Source organism: Camelus ferus, chromosome 4, assembly GCF_009834535.1.
Source record: "Camelus ferus isolate YT-003-E chromosome 4, BCGSAC_Cfer_1.0, whole genome shotgun sequence".
NCBI classification, from domain to species: Eukaryota; Metazoa; Chordata; class Mammalia; order Artiodactyla; family Camelidae; genus Camelus; species Camelus ferus.
In genome coordinates this window covers 63,279,873-63,306,830 of record NC_045699.1, presented here as the reverse complement: position 1 = coordinate 63,306,830, position 26,958 = coordinate 63,279,873, and the positions used below count along the sequence as shown (strand labels likewise).

Below are 26,958 nucleotides of genomic sequence, written 5' to 3'. Positions count from 1 at the left end.
TGGCCTTTATAACCACGGATTGATTGCATGAATGGAGGTAGGGCTAGGAGCCTTCAAGGGTTCAAATCCTGCCTCTGATATAAGGTGCACCTTTCCTTGAGCTCTCTCATCTGTAAAACGGTTTAAGCAGAGACCTCTAGGGTTCCCTTCAACTGTAAAGTCTCTGCACCCCATAAAGATATCCTTTTCCCCACAGTGTAGCCAGACTGTTAGGGGAGGGTGTAGCTCAGTGGTAGAGTGCGTGCTTAGCATGCATGAGGTCCTGGGTTCAATCCCCAGTAGCTCCACTAAAAAGACAAAACAGAAACCCCAGAGATTCTCAATTGAGTATCTTCAAGGTTAAAAACCAGCGCACTGGTCCTTACGACTGTCAGTTTTTGTGGTTGCAATGTGGCTTCCCTTGAGCGGCGGTGACTGGTCCCGGCCCAGCCCTGCTCGGGGGCAGTGCATATTTCAGGGCCCAGCAGATATTGCGTTTGCCACTGGGTGTTAGGCTACAGGGTCAAGGAGGGAAGTCTGCCTGAGTGAGTTGTGCCAGCAAGATGGGGGCCCATAACTCCACCCAGACCACAGAGCCCACTGGAGCCAAGTGGGGCGGCATCAGGAGGCGGAACAGGGACCCGACCTGTCGCTCGCATCATGCTTTACATCTTAGGACAGTGTGATAAAAGACCAGTCTTTTCTTCCTCTATTTCTAGTCTTCTGGGGACTGGTACTTTGGTAAAATACAGTAAAAGTGAATTACTCCCAATTTCTGTGCCTCCCCACGGAGGAACAGGGAGCCTCAGTCTGCAGCCGCACTTTGAGCCTCACAGTGGCTGGCGGAAACAGGTGTCTGAGTCTCTTCCCTTTGCAGGTGGGAACACTGAGGCCAGGCAGGTTTTCAGACCCTCCTGGTTAGGAGCAGGGGGAGGCGGTGCCGCCCACACCTCCATGTCCCTGGGAGAGAGCCCGCCAGTGCTGTCAGACAGAGTCGTCCTTATCCGTCCTCCATTCCCCTCGGGGCTGAGACAACTGAGTCCAGCATCTCAGCCTCCTCCTCCCCGGGGGTTCAGGGCAGAAGTAGGAACAGAGATAAACCCAGGCCGACATAATCTCATTGTCCTCCTCCGAAAGGTCATCTCCCCAGGGCAAGCTGGAGATAGGCCAGGGACCCTCCCACGCCCCCTACTGAATCTGGGTGCAGCTGGAGGCCTTGTCTGGTGCCCAGCAACCCCGGGGAGCAGCCGACCCCCAAATCCATCTGCTCTGGGGCAGCGTCATGAGATTTTCTGTCTTCCCCTCATAGTTGCCTTTTCCTGCCGTGCTCGGCTCACACTGAGGTTCAGCTTTGCTTTCTCTGAGGGATGGGGCTTGGACGTGGACAGCAGGGCCTGCCGGGCTGTCTGAGCTCTGCTTGTCCCTTCGACAGATGGCAAGCTGGGAAAGGGAAACAATTTAGAAACCGGAGACATCATAAAACGGTAACAGTTCATGCCTCCTGGGCACTTACTCCAGACACTGTCCTAGGAGCTTTCCAGGAGCCCTGCCTTTCTGTCATCCAGAAACCCCAGTTTTTCTTTGAAGAAACAAAGGCAGAGAAAGATTTAGCCATTTCCCAAGGCCACGTGGTAAGAGAGAGATCTGGGACCCAGACACAGGCCAGATGAGGTGGCCCCTCAGGGCCGCACGCCGCCTTCAGAAAGAAGACATCAGAGCGAGTAGGGAGCTGGCATAGCCCCAGATCCAGCCCTGTCACTCAGTAGATGGGGAAACCCAGAAAGGGGCGGGGGCTTCCCTAAGGTCACACCGGTCTGTGCTGGACCCCAGAGGTCCTGCACACCACTTGCTCTGTCCAGGGGTTTTACCACCTTCAGTTAAGCATCAGAGTGACAGTCACAAGATAACATCCCCAAGACCCGCTAATCTGCTAACTCTGTGCTGCGGGGCTGACTGTGAATACACGGGGTGGGGGTGCCGTGGGGGCGACCAGCCAGACCTCAGCAGCGTCCTCTGCCTACACCGCTTAGGAAAGGTCTTGGGCATGGAGTCGTGGCTTCAGCTGGAAAAGTTCAGAAACTCTTTGTTCCCCCATCAGCCCCCCAGGCTGTAGAGAAATAAGCAGTTCATCTGTTCCTGGATGTCACATTTCCTGTTTGTGAGCCTGAACCAAGATAGAGCTTGGGGGAGGATGGGGCCTTCCTTACAGGAATTAGAATTGTTGGAGGTGCAAAGAGCTGGAAGACTGTGCTTAAGCGCTTCGTTTTGCAGACTGGGAGCCTGAGGCCCCCAAGGTGTAAGAGCCTGGCCTAGGTCATATAGGATGCTGGAATCACCTCGGTTTAGGCTTTGGGTTTTGTTTTGTTTTATTGTTGTTTTTGAGATGATACAATCATAGAATGTGTGAGCTGGCAGGAATCTAATAGATGCCCCCAGTCCATCTCCCCACGTTGTGCAGGTGAGAAGCTGGGTTAGGGTGGAGGTGGGTAGGGAAGGGAGGGTACTTTCTTAAGATCTTAGAGCTGGCTGCTGGCAGAGCCCTGAGAACTTTTTTTCTGATCAAATACTATTCAATGCCATCTCTCACCCTGATTCTGACTAAGAGGGAACTTTCTGTCTGGTGGGGAGGCATATATTAGTAAATAATCACAAATACATGTACAAATAGCGGTCAGTGCCCTCAAGGAAAAGAACAGGACGTTACAAGGAGAACCAGATTCTTCCCTTGGGAAGTGACATTGTAGCTGAGACTAAAAGGACATTAGGGGGGTGAATGGGTGTGGCGGGGGGGAAGGTGTCCCAGGCAGTGGGAATAACATGCGCAAAGGTCTTGAGGCAGGAAGTGCTTCATTTTATAGATGAGAAAACCGAAGTCCAGAGATGGGAAACTGACTTAGTTTGGTGCCCCCAAGAATATTTCTTCTCCCCAACCCCTGACTTCTTTAAAACTCTTTCTTTTAAAAGGAAAGAGGCAGGAGATAAACAATGAATTAAACAAACGAGTTAGTGGCAGAGCTAAAATTACCGGGACACTCCTCTCCAACTTCACGCCAAGGGGGTTTTAGAAAACCCTAAAACTGGCTGTTTCCTAACAGTGTGACTTTGACTAAGACAGTCAGCCTCCTTGAGCCTCTGTTTCTTCATCTGTAAAGTGGAGCCAACCTTCCTGCTCTGTGAGTCTCACAGACTTCCTGTGAAAGCCAGTCACTGTGGGAGGCAGACTATGGCCGTGGGACTGCCGGCTCCCCTCCCATGTCTCCTCCAAGACTAAAGGAGCCTTTCCCCCATCCACCACCACCACTCCCCCCACTGTTTTATTGTAATCCTGTAAGTCACCACGCAGCATAAACTACATTTGGCACCAATGCCCCACCAAGACACGTGAATCTTGAACAGTGAACTACTAGGAAACAAAGGCACCAGCTTGGGAGGACCTTCTATGCGTTCAGCATCTCAGTAGACACTTCCCACAGGCAGCACCCTTTAACCTTCCCCCTAAGCCTGCAAGGTGGGTACCCTTCTGCCCGTTGGTTAGTAAGGACACTGAGATCACTAGCCAGGGAGGGGCCACTGTGAGGGTAGCCTCAGCCTGCTCATCTTGGAAGCTACCTTCTGGTCTGTGTGCCCTTGAGCCAGTCCTGAGCAAAGGGCCCAGGAGCCAGAAAAGTGGACCCATGCGGTTGAGGGCAGAGGGCACCCTGGCAGGCAGACACATGGCCGCCCTTCAAAACAATAGTCTTTAAATCTTTATTCAACGTTTAGCTGGGGTCAGAGATGCTGGAAGAAATGGATTTGCAGTGAATGCAAATGGTGAGCACCACCCCACCCCGTTCTGAATTCATTCTACACGAGAACGGCTTCCAGAAGTAGAAGGGATAGAAATTCACTGACAAAGTCACTTTCCCAGCTGCAGTGAGTTAATGTCCTAAAAAAACACTGGCTGTTCCCCATTTTTCTTTCTCTCTTCAGTTTGCCTCTGAGCTTTTTTTTTTTTTTCCCCAAGCCAGACGGCTTCTTGGGAGGCTCATTAGAGGATCTGTTTTGGTTCCGTCTTTATTTGATATTTATTTCAATAGAGAGGAGAACAACTAGTCTGAAAAGGGAGGACCACTCTGCTTGTCAGTCACTTTGAGCAGCTTGGTGGATCCTTGACTGGCATCCTTGAACTTGGCTCCGTTTTATTAATTAAGTAGAGAAAGTATTGCTGACATTTACACAAAAGATAACAATGCATTTTTTGGAAAGTGTCAGAGAACCACTAGATTTATTTAATTAAATAGCTTTTTATCTGGTTTTAAAAGTAATGTATTCTCATTGTAGAACATTTGAAAACTGCAGAGAAGTGGAAAGACTAAAGTGATCACAATCTCATTGCACAGAATTCACCACTGTTACCACGTGCAGCTCGTTCTGGCCAGTATTTTTTTTTTTAATTGTGGTAAAATATACATAACATAGACTCTCTGAACACTTTTTGAGTGTCCTAGCCAGTAGCACTAAGTGCATTTCCATACTGGGCAACCATCACCAGTGTCCATCTCCAGAACTTTGCCATCAACCCAAAGAGAAGCTCTGTGCCAATTAAGCAAGAATTTCCCATTTCCCACTCCCCGCAGCCCCTGGTAACCACTATTCTGCTTTCTGTCTCTATGAATTTGACTGCTCTAGGTAACTCATCTACGTAAAATCATACATTATTTGTCCTTCTATGTCTGGCTTATTTCACTTAGCATAATATTTTCGAGATTTATCCATGTTGAAGCATGGGTCAGAATTTCATACCTCTTCAAAGCCAAATAACATTCCATTGTGTGTCTAGACCACATTTGTTTATCCATTCACTCAGGGATGGGCATTGGACTTGCTTCCACCTTTTTGGCTATTGTGAATTCTGCTGTTTAGATATTGGTGTACAAATACCTCTTTGAATCCTTGCTTTCTTTTCTTCTTCTTTTTTTTTTTTAGTTAAAAGAAAGTTTAGTGAATAAAAATGTCAGAATTATCAATACAAATTTACAATTAACCCAAATTCCATCTGATTTCTAAGATTATGCATTTTACATCTGCTTTCAATTCTTTGGGACTTATAACCAGAAGTATGGTTGCTGGATCATATGGTAATTCTATGTTCAATTTTTTGGAAGAACTGCCACACAAGACCGACCTTTTTGACGTATATGATCTACAGTAAATCATAGTCTGTGTGCAATTTTGTATCTGACTTTCTCACTTAATTTTCCTTTTCATTAACTATCCCTCAAAAGTGTTTTTTAAAGGTTGCATGATATTCCATTGCGTTGCTGTACCACACATTTTTTTTTCTCTCCACTCATTGATTTCTGGGCCACAGCAAAAGATTTTAAAATATGATGATAAAATAAATAACTTGCCTCTGGTAAACAGCCTTATGCTCTGTTCATACTTGTCTGAGCAATATTCAATACAGATAAGTTGCTGCCTTCAAGAAATTTTAAAATTTCTCCTTGGGGATTCTTGGGGATCATCCAATTCAGTGGTTTTAAAAGTTCTTTGTAGCCAAGGAATCTTTACTACAAACAAAATAGCGATGAGATTAAAGGAGAGATGATCTGGAGAGGGTGGATGGGGCTCAAAGTCCAGCCTTCTATGTGCCACCAGCTCCTCTCTATGTCTCTGAAGGATTTCAGGGAGATTCTGGGCTATTTCTGGAACACAGTTTGAAAACCCCCAGGCTGATCCAGCACCTTTATTTTAATGAAGGGTAGACATCTTGAGAGAGGAAGGGACTTGCCTGAGGTCCAGTTCATTTTTGTATTTATTCATTTATTTTTTTCCCTCAACCCATAACACCTACTGCCTCTGCATGTCGGGATCACTTAGGTTGTTAAAAATACAGATTGCCAGGACTCTTCCTTCTAGACTACAAAACAGTAGATCTATGGATTGATCAGGGGTGACCCCAGCTCCACAGTCTACACTGGGCTCCCGGTTGGCAGGTGGTGGGGATAGGTTCTCCTTCTGGCCCCTGCATTTACAGATGCTGGTCCTTCAACCCAAATGCTCTTCCCCACCCACAGGACTTCTACTCACCCTCTGAAGCCCAGTTCAAAAGTAGCCCCTTCCTGCATATGTCCTGTGGAAACTAATTAGAAATCATACATGCACCCCAGTGTTCACAGCAGCACTGTTTACAATAGCCAGGACATGGAAGCAACTTAAATGTCAGATTTAAATGTCAAATATCAGATATATTAAATGTCAGATATCCATCGACAGATGATTAGATAAAGGAGATGTGGTATATATATACAATGGAATACACTTAGCCATTAAAACAAATAAAATAATGCCATTTGCAGCAACACGGATGGACCAGGATTCTCATACTAAGTGAAGAAAGCCAGAAAGAGAAAGAAAAATACCATATGACATCACTTATATGTGGAATCTAAAAAAATGACACAAATGAACTTATTTACAAAACAGAAGCGGCTCACAGACATAGAAAACAAACTTGTGGTTACCAGGGTGGAAAGTGGTGGGGAGTAGGGTGGAGGGATAAACTGAGAGTTCAGGATTTGCAGATACTAACTGCTATATATAAAATAGATAAACAAGGTCCTACTCTATAGCACAGGGAACTATATTCAATACTTTGCAGTACCCTATAATGAAAAGGAATATATATATATATATACACATATATATATACACATATATATATAATCTGAATCACTATGCTGTACACCAGAAAATAACACAGCATTGTAAACTCACTACACTTCAATTAAAAAAAAAGTTTTTAAAAGCAGCCCTTTCCTCTTTGCAGCCTGGCTGCCCAGCCCCGTGCCGCGTGGCTTAGTCCTGCCTCTGTGGCCCCAGAACACAACAGGGGGCTTCCACCCCACTCCTACTTATCTCCTTCCTTCATGAGTAGTAGTTAATTGCTTCCAGGCCTGGCTCCCCGGCTAGAACGTAAGCTCCTTAGGGAGTTCGTATAATCCCCGCATTCCCCGCAGTACCAGGCATAGAGTCAGTGCTTTGTGATTGTTTATTGGCTGGATGTGGACCTAGTACAGCCCCATATTTAGCGGATAAGAAAACCGCAGCCCAGAAGGAGTCTGCAGTTTACGGAAGGTCATACAGCCCATTGGGCGGGGCAGTGCCAGACTGTCATCTGGCTGTCCTGAGGCTCAGCCTTCAGCACTGGCCAGCTGGCAAGGAGGGCAACTAGCTCTCTGCTCTGGGCAGAGAGCGTTGGCCCCGCACCCTACTCCCGAGTCATATAATAGCCCAGGTTTTCTGAAATCCAGGGAGTTGTGCCTGGCTCATGATTCAGGGAACGTGTTTGGATGCCTGGAATTTAAAGTAAATTCTAGTTTCATAACGTTTTATAAAGTATAAAACTTCATCATATACTGTATAGGATATTAGGTGAGTGCTGCTTGGACCAAGCCAGCGCTCAGAAGCTAAGAAAGCAAATCTACTAGAGATGCTCAGCCAATCTGCCCTCAAGGATGCATAGTCTGGGGATGGAGTCACCAGCATCCTATCCAGAGGCAGTGGCTGCAAGCCCTCTGGTTGCCCCAATTTGTGATCACCAATTGATGCTTTTCTAATTAGCACCCTGGATGCTAAAAACTGTTTTTTTTTTAATTGGGTAAACAAGTGATTTGTTTATTATGATGAATGTTAAACATGGGCTCACACTGCTAAAATTAAAGTATCTATGGTATTTATGTATTTATGATGTGTGGATGGGATAAAGTAGCTACGATTCACTTCCCACTGTTGCGTGAAGATGGTATAGCCCTTACCCCATACCAGCTAGGAATTCTGGGTTCTGTGGGATTCTGGAGCACAGAACCCTGCTTCTGGAATCCAGGCATCTGCCTCTGCAGGGCTTCTTAACCTGTATCGTGCCATAGACTCCATTGGCCTCTGGAGGAGCCTAAGACCCCTTCTGAAGATGTTTTCAAATGTGAAAAATAAAATGAATAGGATTATACAGGAAATGACTCAAATCAAACTATAGTTATTAAAATATTAATATGAGGGATTGCATTTCAGCTCCGCCAAACTGAGATGCTTTCTCATCTGTAAAATGAGGATGACTCCAGTACCTCCCCTCGCAGTTTAGTGAGAACTGAGTGCCGAGCGTAAAGTGCTTAGAACCCAGCCTGGCTTGTCATAAGCATTCAAGAAATGGTAGCCCTTGCTGCTACTGCTGTCGTTGTTACTATTATTACGTAAGGTTCAGATTTCCGTTCTTCAGGAACACACAGTCTGGAATGGGGTATATGTAATTATGTTGAGTAATTAATAGTGGAAGTAGAGGTGCAGAGTGTAAGCCTGATAAGGGGCCGAGGGGAGCTCAGAGGGAGTGAAGTGGCCTCTGGCTGAAAGAGCCCGTGTGGTGGCTTAGCCTCTGTGCCAGGAGACTTGTAATCGTCCTCACCCTGATCCTTAGCTGGCCGAGCTTGGGCAAGAGATAGTGCCTTTCTGAGCCTCAGTTTTCCTCTCTGTAAAATAGGAATGACAGTAGAATTGACTTTATAGGGGTGCAGTGAGCACCATCTCCTTTCCTCCCTCGATCAGCCAGTTAAATCACGCCTCCTTTGTTACGCTTAACCACATCTCCCTCCTGGCCAGTCAGTCCCTAACTGGGGAGGGAGCCAATAAGTTACCATCTCTGTCATTGTCCCTGACCTGGTGAATGGGACTGTGCGACTGGCTCAGTTACAACCCCAGAAGGGTTGCAGTGCTGCTTGGCACCCTGTGTCCTCATCCCTGGTCAGTGCCCTTTCCCAGTGCTCAAGGCATCTGCTCCTACACTGGGTGGCTCTCAAGCTGCTAGCCCGACTTGATCTCATCAAGTGACCTAGTTTCCTGTTTCATAGGAAAGGGAGGCCATAGAAGTCAACACTCTGAACTTCTCACACCTTTCAAATTTAGCTGAATGTTCACCCATCTCTGGGATTTAGGAGGAAAAATTCCACAGGACCTTGGAGAAATGTTCTTGCCTCCATTTCACTTTCCTTTGTTTATGCAAGGCTCTCATTGGTGAGGAGGGTAAAGGTTTTATAAGGAAGAAGATAGACTAATATCTAGAGAATATCCTACTCTGTGTGAGATGGGCAGTGTATCAGTCAGGATGGAGTAGGTTATGCTGCAGAAACAAATAACCCCTGAATCTTAGGAGCCAAACCCATAAAGGTTTATTTCTTACTAATTAATATGAGCATCTTGGGTCCACTGGGGCTGTGCTCTTCTCTCAAGGAGCCAGGCTGATGGAAGAGTCGCCTTCTGAATATATTCCATGGCACAGAGAAAGAGAGCCCTAGAGGGTTTTCCACCTACAATTAAATGCTTGGGCCAACTCACATCTTATTGGTCAGATGAGTTCCAGGGCCCTACCCAACCGCAAGGGGACCAGGAAATGAAATCCTACCACGAAGGTGGAGAGCTGGAAATATTTGGTAGAGCAGGATATCTCTTCTGTACCTAGCATGCTAACATAAACTCCGCAAGCTGAGATAGGCAGGCTGGTGGCACAGACAGCAGGCTGTAGGTGTTGCACTGTGAGTGCTAGGAAACCAAGCCCAGAGACGAAAAACCCCAACGCCACTTCTCAGCCCAAGTACTAAGCAGAGGACCAAAAAGGGACAGGCAGTTGCCACCGTCTCTGGGGGAATGAAAAGCAGAAGCTCAGTGAAGAATGCAACAGCCGTGAAGAGGACGGGTGATACCTGCTGGGAGCTCTAGGTGCTAAATGCATGGGGAAGGCAGAGGCAATGGGGTCGAGTCAGGGTATCCAAACCACGTTTTTCATCACAGATCTATATGGTGTTTGTAAGTGGAGCATGTATTTAGGTGTTTTTTGCTCCATTTCTGAGCTATTTCATGTTTATGAGAGGGATTTCTTTCCAAATTGGATGCCTCACTTGTCTTCAGTCCACACATGATGCTCACCTCTTCCCATGGCATTTCTGTGTCCCATTGTGGCATCCAAAATCACTCAAGAGCTTCGGGAGTAGTGGGGGTGGGGGAGAAGGAAGAACAGAGATGTGGCCACCCCTGGCAGTCTTTTAGGATTTTCTCAGACATAAATAAGGAAACTCTAGAAGACCATTGACTGCAGCCCTCAGCCCCTTCCCTGAGCTGTTGAATTCCTGTGCTGTGGTTAAGAGGCAGCTTGTCCTGGAGTGATGCCAGGCACCTGGGTACTAGCCCCAGCCGCCTCGCCTCACTGCCAAGGGGCCCTGGAAAAGTCATTTCCCTGCCATGGTGCTGTGGTTTTCTCAGCTGTAAAATGAAGCCACTCAGAAGACTGGGGCGGTGCTTGAGAGGAGAGTGATGCTGGGTGGTGAGGGTGCTCCTGTGGCCACATGGGCGAGGTGGCAGGTGAGACCACTGAGTCCTCCAGAAGTCCACGGAGCCCAGAGGAAGTGGGTGACTCCTTGCTGTCACAGGACACTCACCTTCATCACAGGTGCTGGTATGAGAGTTCGACTTGGGGCTCAGCTTTGGACTAGAGCATGAGCTCCATGAGAGAGAGGCCGTATTGGCTGGTCCTTGTAGACGGCAGCCTGAATAGTGCCTGGCCCACAGCAGGTGCCAATATTGATATTAAATACATATTTAATGAATGAATGATCAAATGAACACGTAACCCCCTTGACTTCAAATCCGGGACTTGCAGACTTTCTATGGGACAGAAGCAGATCGAAGAAATCCTTGGCTCTGCCCAAACCCAGCTTCCAGTCCCAGCTGAGGCCCCTTGGGCATGTCACCCAAGGCTCCTCCTTGGCACACAGGGAGAGCAGAGAAGACCCACCCTGCCTCACAGGCTGTGGTGGAAGCTCCAGCGGGCGGGAAGATTCACCAACACCCCATGCAAAGGAAGGGCTGGTTGTTTTTAGGACATGGGAACTTGGCGGACTCTTTGGGAACACAGAGCAGGTGGTGCCGGAGCCTATGAGGTAGAGAATTCTGGAATAATCATTATGAGGAATTGAGTGGCCTCATGCCAAGTATTGTGTATACTATCTCATTTATGATGGTCTAAGAAAGAGGCATGGGGATTCTCATTTTACAGAGGTGAGAAACCAAGTCCCAGAAAGCCATGTGACTTGCCCAATGTCATGTATTTAGTCAGTGCCCACGCCCGTCTCACTCAAATGCAGGCTTTAACCTCTACGCTCTCCTGCCTCCTGCCACCAGGATGACGTGGGGAAAGTGCCTGTCTCTTAGGAACCAGCGATAATAAAACAAGTTGTCTTTTCCTAAGTACCTACCAGGAACTTTACAGATGTTATTGTTCACCCTTGCAACAACTCAGGAAGTAAGAAATTATTAGCCCTATTTTACAGATGAGTAAACTGAGGCTCAGAAGGTGAAGTGACTTATTGAGGGCCACACAGCAAGAAAGTGGGCATGGGGGGCTGGAATTTGGGGGGTTTTTTGTTTTGCTCTAGGATTCCTCGAACCTCATCATTAGAGATTAATTCTTGAAAGGCCGTTTATGCTCAAGTCAGCTTATGACAAGAGACCCAGAAAAATCTCATGGAGGCAAAAAACAAACAAACAAAAACAAAGGGGAAAAAAAAAACCCCAAGACAAACAACCTCATGATTTTCCAGCAAATTAGGTTTTGAGACCTTCTGGCCTGCACAGGGAAGGCAGGGAGAACTGAGATGATCCCAGCTGCAGGCGCAGGGGGGCAAGTTGAGGATGGGGTGCGGGGCAGAAATGTGTCCAGAGGGACTGGACTTGTACCACCTCTGAGCAGCTGCAGGAAAGACTGGATGCTGGAGAGGGGTGTCCTGGGCACCTGTAGAGAGTAAACACAGCCCTGAATCCTAAGGTCCAAGCTGGGAGGGATCTTGAAAGGGACTTCATCAAACCCTCTTTATTTTATTGAACTGTTTTTACATAGAGTGACCCTGTGATTTATCCTCCAGACCTACACAGCTTTGAGAGTGAAGGGAGGCACTAAAACATTAACCTGCCAAGTGACCCACAGCAGGTATAAACCAGAACTGTCCTAGGGAAAGCACCCTGATTCTACCAGCTCTGGGACACGACCTACACCAGGAGGGCTTGCTGTGAAAAGGTGAAGCACAAATGGCAAAAATAGGAGGATGGGAAAACAAAACAGAACAGGAGATGAGGTGGAGAGGAACACTGCCTTCCGCCAGGGGACGCTGTGCCAGCCCCAGGTGGGTTCGCGCAACGGCAGTAGCTGCGGTCTGGAGACAGCACTGGGCACTTATGGGCACACGTGTCCCTATCACCAGACTTGGACTTGACAAATGCAGGGAGTGGGTCTGATTCATTCTGTCCCCGGTACTGAGTAAATGCCTTCCACATGTTTACTGATGGAATAAATGCTTGTGGGCATGGCTTTCCTGAAGTGTGCCAGGGAAGATGGTGTTTTGCTTGGAGAAGAGTCAGACACCCTATTCTGAGGAGCTGTTAGGGTCAATGAGAAAGGCTACACAGAGAGGTGGAGCGTATTGGTTCTGTGATTTTGTCCATGTTACGTAAGCTCTGAGCCTCAGTTTCCCCATCTGGGAAACTGAGAGATCGTTACTGATTGTAGGAAGGATTAAAGGAGATGGTATATGAAAATGAAATGTAATAACATTCTGGGAAGCACTGACAAGATATGTCTTACAATCAGAATAATCCAGAAATGAATGAGACTACCCAGAGAAGTGATGAGTTCCCCGCCCCTAGAAGGCTTCAAGCAGAGGCCGTCTGGCATGGATGCTGTAAATGGAGTGACCACCTTTGGGAGGGCGGCTGGGCTAGCAGGACACCAGGAGAGGAGAGTTGATAGACTACCACTGGCATAAAAGCCTGAGGGACTTGACCTCCTGAGGGAGAGAGTGACGTGCTTACATCACTCCTCAGGTCACCCAGAAGACTGTGCTGTCGGCCAGCCAGGGGAGCACATGGGGGCAACAGGCTGGGCCTGGGAGCTGACCCCTAGAGAGGCGGGATCTGCTTCTGGGAGAGAGAACAGGAAACAGGCAGAGGCCCCCTGAAAACTATCATTTCTCCCCACATGAAATGGCCCCTTGCTGGTTCCAGGGCCTCCTACTGGCTCTGGGCTCCTGGCTGCCTACCCCGAGTGGCCTCCCTCCACCCAAAGGCTGTGATCTCCCCTCGGATGAGGTCTCTGGAGCCTCATCACATCCTCCGAAGGCACCAGCTGCTCTGCTCCTATGCTGGGGTCTTCGCCGGGAGTCTGCGGCTGGGCGCGAGGGGTGCTGTGAGCCCATCGTGCTCGCATGTGATGGAGGGTCAGAGACACCAGCCCCACCTTTTCATCTGACTGGGGCAGGGGGCGGGGAGCGGGTGGGAATCAACCAGGCACATGTAGGGAGGTACCCAGAGTTGGAGGCATAGCTGGGGACAGGACCTCTGTCTGTCACCACCCCTGTGTCTGCCTGGCAACCCCACTCCTTAGGATTCTCAGTGACCTTGCCTGGGTACAGGTCCGCTGCCTACTCTCTTGGGGTGCGGTGAGGGGAATGGGGCCAGGGCTGTCAGAGGAGTGGCTGAGGGTGGAGGTGAGCTAAAAATTCAGACGGGGCTTCTCCCAGCATTCTTGACAACTTTTTTTGGCTGTGGCCCTTAAGTTTCAGGGTGGTGCCCATTAAGGACGCCTTGCTTTGTCCTCGGTGCTCCCCTCCCTCTGCTCACATCAGACCTGCCCACTCTTGCCTGCATGCTGGCAGCTCCCAAATCGGGCTCTTCCCCGGGCTCTCTCTCTAGGATGCCCCTGCTGAGCGGGCTTCTGCAGAGTCTTCAGACTCAACACATCTAGAACAGAACTCACCAACTCCCCCTACTCCAGCCTTCACACTCTGTTTCTCAGTCAATAACAACACCATCCACTCTCCTACTTCAGCTAGAAACCGGGGAACCCATCTGGTTTCTGATCCCTGCAGACCACATGCGGACACAGATTCCTGGGCCCCACTCTGGGCGTCCCGATTCGTTAGGGGTGGGGGGGGCCTGATGCTCTGCATCTCTAACAAGCTCCCAGGTGATGCTGATGCTGCTGTCGTGCGGTCCACACTTTGAGTCTCGCTAGACTAGACTCATCTCTGCCTCACTCCCTTCATCCCATTGCTCACTGTTATTCTTGTTATTATCTCCATAGTTAACATTTATCGAACACTCAGGTGCCACACGCTGCACCAGGCATGTGCTTTAAACCTACGAAGATGTACTAAGTGCCAGGTGCTGTAAGAGGGCTTTTCGCATTTGTACAAAACATACAAAGTATCTATCTGCACATAGAGTTGCCATTCTGGTAGAGGAAGAAAGAAATTTAAAAGATAAATAAGTAAACTACAAAAAAGAAAGTAATTTTAACTCCGGGACAGTCTCTCCAAGGTGATATTGAAGCAAATTTTGAAAGATAGTTCAATTCATGTAACCCAAGGTCTCAAGATGCCACTTCTTTCTTGTCTTCTAGCTCACTCCATGGGGCAAGGTCTCCACTCTTTCCCCTGGACATCAGCCAGCAGCCTCCTGGCTGGGCTCCCTGGCTGGAGATTTAACTTCTCCCACCCACCCTCACCCTGCAGCCAAGGAATTCTTCTAAAAAGCAAATTATGTAAATCTCTTTGCTGAATTGCATTCAAGGATTCCTCAGTATCTTCAGGATGAAATGCAGACTCCTCAGGTGGGGGTTCGAGGCTCCTGGTGATAAGATTCTGCACGGCCCTCTAGCTTCTTCCCTGACCCCACCCCTCCTACTCTGACCCCTTCACCCTCCACACTTGAGTTGCTCTGGATTGGAGCTTTGTTCCCTAAACTTACCATCCCATCCATTCTGTCTCTTTCCCTTTTGTACTAGGGGAAGCACCTTCTGCCTGTCTCGGTGGCACCTCCTCCCCATCCTCCCCGCAGAGATAATCTTAACACTTGTCCTCAGTCTCTTCTGAATCTTCAAACCCTCCTCTCCTTTGCTCTGTCTTATCAAGGGTTTCCCTTTGTCAGCAGTGTACTCAGGAGCATTTCCCCTTATCTTCATGATTTCTCTAGCTGGCACCCTCTCTCCAACCCTTCCCAAGGCAAACTGCTGGAAAGAGGTCCTTACACTCACTGACGTCACTTCCTCACCTGAGGTTCATTCCTTGACCCACTGCAATCTGGCACCCGGTTCCGTGCTGCCGTGGGTTCTTGATGCCAGCTGCCCTGGAAGCCCCCTCTTCTTTCACATCCTACCCCTCCTGGGGTGATCTCAGTCACTCACATCTCTATGACACCCAGAGCTGAGTATTGACAGACCTGCAGCATCTCTACTGTGCATCCCACAGAGCCTGTCCCAGGGAGGGACTTCCCTTCTTCCCATAATCCTAGTCACACAGAGATGCTCTAAGGAGTCCATCCACTTTCCCCTTTCTCAAGACTACCCCTTCTCCTCGTCCATCTCCAACCTTTTGCTTTCAACGCTGCTAATTACATGCAGTGTTTCTGACCTCGAGGGTAGTTCTGGTTCCACTAGTGTTTACAGGCTGCCAACCAATAGCTATTTGGATAACTGTCTCTAGTGGATAGAACTGTGGCTTCCAAAAAGATGTGTTCAAGCCCTAACCCCCGGGTGCCTATGAATACGAGGTTTTTTTTGGAAATAGATTCTTTGCAGATGACTCAAGTTAAGATGAGGTCATTTTGGATTTGGGTGGACTCCAATAGTGACTGGTGTTCTTATAAGAAGAGAGAAATTTGGACACAGACACACGCAGAGAACACTGTGTCGCGATGCAGACAGCGTTGGGTTATACTGCCATAAGGAATGCCAAGGGTTGCTGGCAACCACGAGAAGCTAGGAGAGAGGCATGGAATGGATTCTCCCTCATGACCTTCAGAAGGAACCAGCTCTGCCGGCACCTTGACTTCGGACTTCTGGCCTTCAGAACTGTGAAGGCCACCCAGTTTGTGGTATTTGCTATGGTAAGCCCTAGCAAGCCAATACAGCATCCACCTGCCCATCTATCCACTGGTCTACCAGTCCTCAGGACCTCCTCTGAACCGGACCATGTGTGAGGACCACCAGGGACCTTGAGTTCAAGCAGAGCTCCCTGCTGCACTTGAGAACTTGCACGTGAGGGCGAGATGGACACGTGCCCGGCAACCTGTGCTCCAGGTGCCATGAAACAAGCAGCTGCACAAGGGCTGTGGGAATTTGGCAGAGACAATCAGCTCTGGCCAGGAAGCAGATCTCAGAGGAGGTGGCATTGAGCTCTGAAGGCTGCACGTTCATCAGCCAGGTTTGCAGAGCAAGCGAGAACAAGCTCCTAGCAGCCACTGAGCCCACGTGGGTCCCTGCCAAGGAGCCATAGGGATCCTGGGAATGTCTGCTTCCAGCTGACCAGTGCCCACATGGGGTAGGAGGCTCAGAGGGAGAAAAATAACGCGCCTGGGGCCACACGGCCTGTGGAACCACATCATTGGGTTTATAAAGCACTTCGCTGGGCTTTCTTTTATCTGGTTGTATTGTTAGTATTGACTTCAGTTTTTTTCAAAAGTTACTTCACAGCAAACCACTCCCTTCCACAGGCTCTTTGGAGAGAAATGCTTCTGGGGCTGAGCTAGGGGGTGGGGGCCTGCCTGCCCTCCTTATCTTCACAGTTGCTGGAGTCCTCACGCTGGCCTTGCAGCGAGCTAGGGTGGGAGAAAGTTCTCTGAGGCCCTACCAGACTCTGAGTCCCCTCTCTCAGGAAGCTGGTTTCCCCTTTTTTTGCTTGGCTGGGTTTTTCGGTTTCAGGGCTAGATTGTGCCCAATTTCCTCTTTTCTATCACCAGTGCATTTTGAGCCTCCCGAGGAGGGTTCAGTGGGGCTCCTGAGTGGGCTGGCAGTTCTGTGACATCCTGGCCCCCTCTGAAAGCCAAAGCTGGTTGGTTCATAAGATGACCCCAGAGGACCTCCCAGGGGGCCTGAGTAGAATAGGATTTGTAAATCCTGAAGGGTGGGGTCGCCCACCTCCCCCTGCAGGTTAATTTTCGAGCCTGTCTTCAGGAAGCATGTGAAAGGGAGAGAGGGATGAGGGCCTGTGCAGGCTGACATGCCAGGTCCCTGGGAAGCAGGAGAAGCCCATCTGAAAAGGTCCAGTCATGACACCTCCTCCACGAAGCCTTCCGAGATTCCCCCAGTCATATTTCTATAGGACCTGGATTCACAGCTGTACCCCCAGACTCAGGCTCAGGCAGGGCAGGGTGGAGCTAGGAGGGACGCTGCACGCCACAGATGAGAAAACAGAGGCACAGAGATGGGAATCGGACATGCCTATATCACACAAGCTGGTGATGGTGAAGCAAGGGTTCAAACAACACTTTTAGCTTCTGGTAAAAAAATAATACCCTTTAAAAAAAGAGTTCTCTATGGCCAATATGGCCCATTCTGTAATCAGAGAAGTGCTTTTGGGGCACACAGTTGTTTTGTTTTTTTTTTTTTCTTTTTATAATCTGACTTTGATCTGATTTGGGCCAAAGTTCCCCAGCTGACTGCAGACCCCACCACTCCCAATTGCCCGACTGCATTATACCTGGTCAGTTCACACCCTTCTGCTGACTGCCTGCCTGGCTCCTGTAGGCTTCCACTCAGCATTCATTCAACAAATAACCACTGAGGGGGGAGAGGTTAAGGTGGGATAGAATCATGGAAAGACCCCCAAACTTGTCTTCCATTCTAGGGTTGATTCCTCAGACCACACAAGTTTCTTACCTTATTTTCAGCTCCCCCTTTTTTTAAAAAATATTTTCTGTGGAGAGAGGTAATTAGGTTTTATTTATTTATTTTTATTTTAATGGAGGTACTGGGGATTGAACCCAGGACCTTGTGCATGCTAAGCATGCACTCTACCACTGAGCTATCCCTTCCCTGTCAGTTCCCTTTCTTATAATTTGGGACTGTAATCTTTACCCTGCTTACCCTCTAGGGATGTGAGAAAGTTAGATGGGTCTTGTAGACAGGCAGTGGGCTCTAAACAGGGCAGGACTGTCACCTTGAGGGGCACTGAGCTTCTCCTCTGTTCAAGAAGAACTTCTGCTCTGAGGCAGGGAGCTGGCCTACCTGGCTTCAAGATTCTCTTTGCCCAGGGAGGAGTGAGAACTTCTAGGGAGGCGAGGGCACCCCCTGGTACCCATGGCCAGATTGTGATAAGAACGACCAGGTTCATCTTTCTCATCTCCATTTGCAGTCACCAGCCTGAGGAAGTGGTGAGAGGAACTGAGAGAGGGCAGGAGGAGGGCAGAGACCCCTTGGTTGGAAAAATCCTCCTCCCACCTGTGCCGGGAGCTCAAGTCCGAGCTATCATCAGTCCCTGGACCTTGCCCCTCGTGGGAGCTCCTCACATCTTCCAAGCTGTTAACAAAGCCAGCTTCTTCCTTCTCTAGAAAGTGTCTGACCTACAGCATGAAGAACCGAGGTTAGCCCCCTGGAGGGACTTCTTGGTGTAAGGGAGGACGGCTGAGGCTCAGGATGGAAGCTTGTGGAGGCAGAGGGAATGCTCTAGCATGGCTTTGGTGGGGTCCGTCCTGGAGTTAGGTGGGGCGGAGGCAGATCTCAAGATGGTTTGCAAGGTTCTGCTTGGAAAGAGCTATGATTTCATTTTTCCAGCTCTTCTCAAGGTTATAGACTTACAGGTGCAAATGCTTCTGACTGCAGTTATTTATTGCATCAGCTTTCGCCAAGATCATTTCAGCTCTGATACTCACAGGTGTGTGGCAATGCTTCCTCGTAATGGAAACACTGTGCCAGGAACATCTCCTTCCCTACCTTTCCCCCCACATGCAGGACTACGTGATCAAAATATATATTTCGTACACAAACATAAAATCGAGGGAGTGGCAACCTTGGATTAATTTAACACCTGAGACTGACAATGACTGAGTACCTCAAGCACTCTTCAAGGACTGCCTCTTAATTCTTGCACTAATGGGTGATATGTATCTCTATACACTCACTGTGTGCCAGCTACCATCCAACTGCTATTATTCCCATTTTACAACTACAGAAACAGAAACAGAGAAGTAAATTGCCAAAGATTGCACAGTATATGGGGCAGAGGTGGGACTCAAACCTCAGGTACCCTGGGCCCAGAGTCCATGCTCATAACCACCATGCTCTAAGCCCTTCACACATCCTGAGAGCTGGGGATTATAATTTTCTTCAATGCACAGAAGAAGAAACCAATCAGATTGCTCCATCACTCATAAGCAACATCAAGAATGTTTTTTTTTTTTTTAACTGCGCTAAACACATTTAGGATTAAAGCAAACAGTGACAGCCTGCAACTTTTGTGTCTGTAGCCTTTTTGCCAAGAACACTTAATCCTCACTCCCACAGAGGTAAGCAGAGTGAGGATCTGGACCTTCGTGTTCCCCAGCTGGAGGAGGTCTGGGACGTGAAGCCAGGGCACCGCACACCTGGGCTGCAGCTGCCTTGGCCGCAGCTCCAAGGCCCTGCAGTCCTCAGGCTCGGGGTGTGGCAGGTGGACAGAATTGAATGCTGGCTGTCATCTGCTAGGCCCATGGACTCAGCCTTGGTGACTGTCGAGCGATGAGATTAGTCAGCCTGGCTGGGAACCATGCCAAGCTCTTACCTGGGCAGCCTCTGGCCTCCTTTGATCAGCAGAGCTACGTGGCCTGAGGCTTATTTGCTACAGTTCCCTGCCTCTCAATTAAGGAAGGACCATAAGTATGTGCACCCTTGTTTTGAGAGTCTGAACATGAAGGTATGTCAGGCAAGGAGGAAGATCACGTTGGATCTTCTGGAAATTGAAATTTCTGCCTTCCAGATTTACACGTTCTGGTGAGCTGTGGTTAACCAACCTCGAGCCTCTAATCTTGCTAACCTTTAGACTGTCCTCAGAAGCCTGCTGAGTGTCCACCAGAGGCAGCTAAGGAGGAAGGGCAGCATGGGACCCACCAGCCGGCGACCTCGAGCAGGTCAGAGGCTCCCAGAGACTCCCCCCCGCCCCAACCACTTGGTGCGTGAGCCTGAGGATCCACTGAAGTGAAGGAGAGAGGCTGCTTTGTAACTGTAAAGTGGGAGCCCCCTGTGACCCGTGATCGGTGCCGCTTGCTGAAAGGCGCAGTTGTATCTTAGCCCTCCAAATGCTGCCATCTTTCCCTTCCCCTTTGACCAGAGTCCAGATGCCTGGATCGCTGGATGCAACAGATCCTGCCTGAGCCCACAGTGAGATGCTTCATGGTGCCCGGAATTGGAGCATCAGACACAAGAGAAGAGAAAGGCAGGGTCTATCCATGATTCTGTGGCCCACGAGCTAGAGTCAGGGGAAGACAGAATGCCTGAGAAGGCAGCTTCTGGCAAAGAGGTTTCTGTTCCTTTTTTGTTTTTAACATACACACAGAAAAGGCACATTAGTGATGAATTTTCACTTAGTGGACACACTTGTGTATCCACTACCCAGCTCAAGAAACAATGTGACCATGCCTCCAGCAACTCTCCTGGGCACGTTCCCTGTCTCCACCATACCCACTCTGACTTCTAACGCTGCAGTTTGGCTTTACCTATTTTTGAACGTTAAGTAAGTGCAGTTTTTCAGGGTTGCTTTCTCTCGATACCATTTGTGTGAGGGTCACCCTGCTGATGTCAGTGGCTGTAGCTGGTTCATTGTCACTCACGTTGGTGGGCTGCCACGCGACATCGCACCTGACCTGTTCTGATGACGGGCCTGGGGGTCGCTTCCGGGTTTTGGTGCACTATGAATGTTCCAGTCCACGTCTCGGAGTGAGCTCATGTGTACTTTCTTTGGGATGGAATGACAGGGTCGTAAGTGGGGTTGGCTCAGCCTCAGTAGCTGCCAGCAGGAAGGATTTAAGTAAGTTGTTAAGCAGGACTTCCAGACCCAGAAGATTGCAGTCAATTAGCTCATGCCCCCAGAGGAGGGGGCCATGAAATTTCCTCCACAGAACAGGAGGGAGGGGCTGGGGGGCAGTCCGTGGCTCCTTTCTGTCCAGTTTTGGCCCCTTGTCCTTTGTCTGAGGTTTCCAGTCTGTACTCCCAGGAGGTGTCCGGGGCCACTTGGGAGGGATAAGGGGGCCTTAAGCTGCATTTCCCTGCTTCAGCCAAAGTCCCCCATGTCCTCTGCTTTACACGCTGAGGATGACTTCACGTGTTTGTTGGTTTTGTTTTTGTGTTTTAAAGCTTTGGCTGTTTCGACATTTGAAAACCCACTGCCATGAGGTCCCTTCCAGCCGGAAAAGTCTATTTTGGGAGCAGGAGGTGGGTGTGGGAAGGGTTAAGCATTATTCAGCCAAAGAGCAGCATTGGGCCTCAGTGACCTTTTCAAGTTCTTATAGCTTGGCCTGCGATGCAGGAGACCTTAGAACATTCTACAAAAATAGCGTTCAAACAAAACAACTTCCTAAGCCTGAAGGATGCGGACGAGAGGCTCGACTTTGAGGAACATTTAGGTAGCATTTCAACAGGAGTCTTGAGGACTCTCTCCTTCAGCCACCCTCCTCTTGATTTCTTTTTTCTTTTCTTTATTCTCCATTGGCTGTTCCTGGCCATTGTCACTTGGGGTTGTTTGGGTTCAAAACGGTCCCATTTTCCCCCAGGAGTGGGTGTCGCAGGCAGCCTGTGTGTCTCTCCCCGGGGTGGTGGCTTTCCCTCCTCCGACACCAAGCTGAGTCTGGACTTGTAGTTTCACTTGGTGAGGGAGGCCAGGCCAGTCCACGGGCCCAGAGAGAAACGGCCCTGCCTTGGCAAGCAGCTGAGTCCACAGGCCTGATAAACAGCCCACTTCCCAGGGCCAGCAAGGAACAAAGCCCGGGCTGCTGCGGGATCCATCTTCCTCCCTCTTCCTGAAACAGCTGTTTATTCTTTTGACAGGAGCTGGAACGCGGCACCTTCCCTTCCTCCCAGCCCTGCCTCCTTCTGTGGAACGGAGCTCAATAGAACTTGGTTGTTTTGCCTTTTACTCTGGGGGGAGAGACGCAGACGATGAGGTAGGTGAAACGTTGAAATGATTTACCTCTGCCTTGTTGGGGTCACTGGGGGTACGGTGAGCCGGCTGTGGTGTGGATTCACCCGGGGAGGGAGCTTGCTCTCCTCCTCACCTTGCTGGCCCCCTCGGTAGATCTGGGAGAAGACACAGTCCTCCTCTCCCCGGCATCCTTGGACCTAGAAGTGGGGCTCGTGGGATGCTGGCTCGGTCACTGTAAGTTCGGCTTTAGTTTGCTCCCTCAGCAGGACCTCCCAGGGTGTGGCTGTGGCCTGGAGTTCCCTCCGAAGGACTCAGGGTGCCCCTGCAGGGGCTGGAGGGTGAGGCCCGGGCCTGGGGCCGCGTTGTGGGTGGATGCAGCGTCCTCTCAGGCTGTGCCGACCCTTCATTTACCTCGCCTTATGTCTCTTGGAAAAACTCTTGCACAATGATTTCTGGGCCAAGCAGAAGGAAAAGCTGGCTGGATCCAGGCTTCAGATTTCCTGAAGGGGATACAGGAAAGGGCACTACAAGATGTCCCTCAGAGAACAGGTTGTTCAGTCTGTGATGGCTGGAGTGTCAGCGAGTCATGTATTTAGTCTGAGGCTTGTCTCTTAGTTTCCTCTGTCTGTGTTTACTCTGACTCTCATAATGAAAAACACAACTGGAAACAGCCTTCCCCGCGCTTTCTTTTTTTTTTTTTTTCCCACAAATTGTACCATGTTTCTTCCAACAGAGAGTATTTCCCTATCATGCGCACTGATTTGGAGAGGTTTTAGGATAAAGCAGCGCTCTCCCTCCTTACCCCCAGCGCCACCCCCGTGCAGAGAGTTGGGCTGGGGGCAGAGAGTCTGCTTTTCAAACTCAGCACCTCCCTTGTGGGGGAGCCAAGTGATCTCAGCCTCTGCTGAAGCTCAGTTTCTTCAGCTAAAAAGCCACTGTCCTGACCATGATGAGGGATAAACAGGATGGAGTGAGTGAGGAAGGCTCATGCCAGGCACACCAGGCACACAGGAGGCACCTGGAAATGGCAGAGGAGTTGAGCCCATGCTCAGCAGCTGGTCCAAGGAGAGCCTAACCCTCAGTGAGGCTAGCCCGTGACTGGCTAGCTTCGGGTCAGTTTTTAAGTGATAATCATGAAAGGCAAAATGAGAGGCTAAGCCAAAGAGACCTGGGTGATTAGTGCATGGATAAGCCTTCTGTTTACTGAGAACAGAAGAGTTAAAAGGGTGGACACTGGAGGCCCATTGTCTGAACCTGAATCCCAGCTCCATCACTTTCTGCTGTGTAACATTAGGAAAGTTGCTTAACCTTTCTGAGCCTCCGTTCTCATGTCTGTAAATGGGGATAATACGAGAGTGACTTCACAGGGTTGTTGTGAGGCTTACCTGAGAGGCTGCTGGTAAAGTGGTTAGTCCGGGCCTGGCCTGGTTCAGTTGGGGGGCGTCCAAGGGTTGCAGGGCCGGAAGCTTATTCAATTTTCAGGGCCCGCTTTAAGAAAAAGAATGCAAAGTTGCAAATATAATATTAGGCATAGAAGTGAATGCAATCTTCCGTCAGTATCCATTGGGTATTAGTTCCAGGACCCTCTCGGATACCAAAATCCAAGGATGCTCAAGTTCCTTACATAAAACAGTGAAGTATTTGCATGTAACCTAAGCACATCTTCCCATATACTTTAAATCATCTCAAGATTACTTATGATACCTGACGCAATATAAATGCTATGTAAATAGTCATAAATACAATGTAAGTGCCATGTCAACAGTTGCCTGTGTGTGGCAAACTTAAGTTTTGGAACTTTCCAGAATATTTTGTTTTCAAAAATTTTCAATCTGTGGTTGGTTGAATCTGTGTGTGTGGAACCCCATGGCTACAGAAGGCTGACTGCATTTAGAATATGAGGAGGTATCGCAACAGATAACAAAAACTGACAAATACTCCAAAGAGGGCAAAATCCAGAAAACAACAGCATAATCAAATGATGTGAAAAATAATATAAAAATACTTAGTATTACTTAGCTGTCTGACGCACTTGTCATATGTCAGCTGCATTCTCTTGGACTGCCTCTTTATCTGGTAATGAGTTTGTAATATCATTTTCAATAGAGACAAAAGGAAGACAAACTGGTTTTGCCTCTACCATGGTTAATCAGTGGTTGCCCTTTATTACTACGAGTTTAGAAAAGTTTCTTTCGGCTTTCCAGCTTATCAAGGATGTAAATCTTTTGGCAGAGTCCTGCTCAGGTGGCCCTGACCAGAGCTCCAGAAAACTCAGCTCTTTGATCCTGGATGGGGTGGGAGGTATGGACACCAGGGATCCCCGTGACCCCTGAGCAGGGCACAGAGCAGCGTCTAGCTCAGCTCCTTTCCATTGGGATCAAAGTAGGAGGCTCCTGGGAGCTCTGCCAGGTCCACCTGGGGCAGGTTGTTACTGGGACCCAGGTTGGGGTGCAGCGAGTCAGGTCAGTCCCTTGGCCCCACCTGCAGCCCCAGGACAGGCACCCAGGCTGAAGTGATTTCCCCTCGCCTCACCTTGGGGAAGCATTTGGGCCTCACTCACGCCCCACCCCAGCAGGAGACCAGGCCCCTTCTTGAGTGTCAGGGGGCCTGGCAGGAGGTGTCATTAGCTTCTGGGTGAACTGGCCTCGGACTCAGCACATGTTGGTTGTCAGTCCTATCGCTAGATCTTCACATCAAGGAATCCATGTTTGCCGTGGTGGCAAGATGAGCTCCATGTGGCTGAGTGAACTTACCCTTGTAAAATGAGACTTCCAGCCCTGTGGCCGATTTCTCACCCAGGTCCTGGGTTGATCAGGAAAGCCTGTCGTGGAAAGTGAAGTCCAGAGGGCTTGTTTCACGGACAAAGAGACTGAGGCCAGAGAAATCCACGACCCCCAGTTTACAGAGCCGCTCTGTGTGGGGGCTGGGGTGATGGTTGAGCCTCACCCTCCTTCCCTGCCCAACCTGAGCGCCAGGTGATGAGGGCAGACATGCTGAGCAGCGGGGCCCCTGAGCTGGGGGCAGCGGGTCAGGGAGCTGACTGTCACCACATTCACAGCTTGGGGCGGAGGGCTCCTCTCAGACGAAGCCACAGCTCTAACCTCAGAGCCACGTGTTTCTGAATCTTCCCCTTAACAACATCATCCCCGTGAAGGCTGCCATTTGTGGGGCGTTACTGACCACCAGGCACAATGTGCTTCATATACACGGTCTCCTTTTGTCCTTTCTAGAACCCTAGAGGAGGGCATCTGATGCTCCAGTTTGTCTCTTTAAGTAGAGGCTCAGAGCCAGAGAACTTGCCCAGGGTGTGCATCTAGGACTGCAGGTTTCAGAGCCTTAGCACTGACCTCATTGCTGCCTGGAGTGCGGGATCTAAACGGTACAGTGGAGCAAAGGAGGACTAAAGATAGGAGTTTTGCCCCAGGTGACTAATACCCAGTTCATTCCTGCGCCCTCCCCTACCACTTACCTGCTTTGTTTCTTTCGCAACACTTAATCACCACCTGACACGTGTCCTTTTGTGTGTCTTGACCCATTGCAATGGTGGAGAAGTGACTCAGGCTCCACCTAGCAGGGGCAGTTTCCTGGGGAGGACGGGATAGGTTTCAGGGGCAGGGGGTGTATCACAGGCAGAGGAAGACTCTTCAGCCTATGGGAAGGTTTGGTTTCCTCTGACACTGCTTTTCCCCTGCTCTCCCAAGATAATGGCTTTTCCAGGGTTTCTGAGTGCTCTGATTTAGCTGAGACACTTACCCTTCCCCGTGACATGAGATGGAGAAAACAAGGTCCACTTGAATTCCTTTCAGAGAGGGATTGTGTTTGGAAGGAATACCTTGACTTAGCCCAGCTGGGGTGAAACGATGAGCTTCTCTGAGGTCTTGGGTGTGGGCATCGGTCTGTGTAGGACAGGCCGGGGGGGTGTAAGGAAGAATTAAATTGATAGGCCACGTGGAAAAGTCTGTCTGACACTCCAGGGAAATAGAAGTGGAAAAGGCGAAGGGGGTGGGTGGAGAGGAGTGTGGAGAAATGGCAGGCTTAACAACGTGACCCTGCCTTGCGAAATGCACCTGAGTTTAGCACAGTCTGCACATGTTCCAGGAGTTGGGGCTGTGAATGGTTTCATTTGGAAACCATTGCAGGAGCTGAGTTCTGGGAGGGGCCCAGGAGCAGCCCATGTGGGTGGTAGGATGGATTCAAAGAGACCTCACAAACACCTCAACAAGAGGGCCGAGGAGACGCTGGGAGGGCTCCCCTGGAACCAGACCTGGCTGGGTGCACCTGATCCCCTGAGGGGTGGGGCCCAGGTGACCTGGAGGTGGTTACACGCTCCCCCCGCGAGCCAGGGTGCTAGCACTCTGCACGTCCTATTTCTGTGCTCTACCACTTAAATGGGAAGTTCAGAAGCAACCCTACTTTCCTACTTGGGTAAGAGAGCTAACCACCAATCTTGAGAATTACACCGTTTTGAAAATTCTGAGGGACGGACACATAAGTGAAGGGCTTTTAGACCACGCTGGCTGCCACGTGCCTCATTTTTATCCAGAGAGAAAAATAAAAATGTTTTAAAAGAACGGTTGGACACCCTGCCAACCCTTTCTTCCCTGGAGACTTGGGTTCCAGATTCCAGGAAGCTTATAGACACCCATTTCCAGCATTTTGCTAAAAGACACAATATTGGCTGATTTAGGCAGCTTCCAACTATAAGTCTCCAGCAAGAGTGATGCCTGACCTCAGCATAAAGCAAGCAGATTCAATCACTGTAAAGTCCAGAAAGAAATGGGCTTCAAGAGTTGCCTCTGATGCTAATTTCTGAAATTAAAAAAATCAGACACCTGAATCTGGCAAGAGGATTAGGAAGTGTGTCTGATCTTACCTCAGGCTCTCCCTGATTTAAACGTCAGTGTTCTCCACGGGAGTTTGTGTGTTTCTCGGTTTAACATTTCTTACACCGGGAGAAAATTTGTCTTTGATTCTCAGCAAGTGGGGATGATAAAGCTTCGGATGGCCTGGACTTGATGAA

The 26,958-nt window shown here is 49.3% G+C and overlaps 1 protein-coding gene across 5 annotated transcripts in view; it reads left to right on the top strand.

The window, feature by feature from the left end:
* Window positions 1–26,958, top strand: part of LOC102516521 (N-acetyllactosaminide alpha-1,3-galactosyltransferase) — a 60,184-nt gene that overhangs the window by 10,168 nt on the left and 23,058 nt on the right. For 4 of the 5 annotated variants that reach the window (XM_032478341.1, XM_032478339.1, XM_032478338.1 and 1 more), the window contains exons 1-2: window positions 21,306–21,423; window positions 21,845–21,960. In XM_032478341.1, coding sequence (XP_032334232.1) covers window positions 21,321–21,423; window positions 21,845–21,960 — 219 coding nt within the window. In that variant the 5' untranslated portion in view covers window positions 21,306–21,320. Of the gene's footprint in view, window positions 1–21,305; window positions 21,424–21,844; window positions 21,961–26,958 lie in introns of those variants that run through there. The other variant, XM_032478340.1, reaches the window with a different exon arrangement.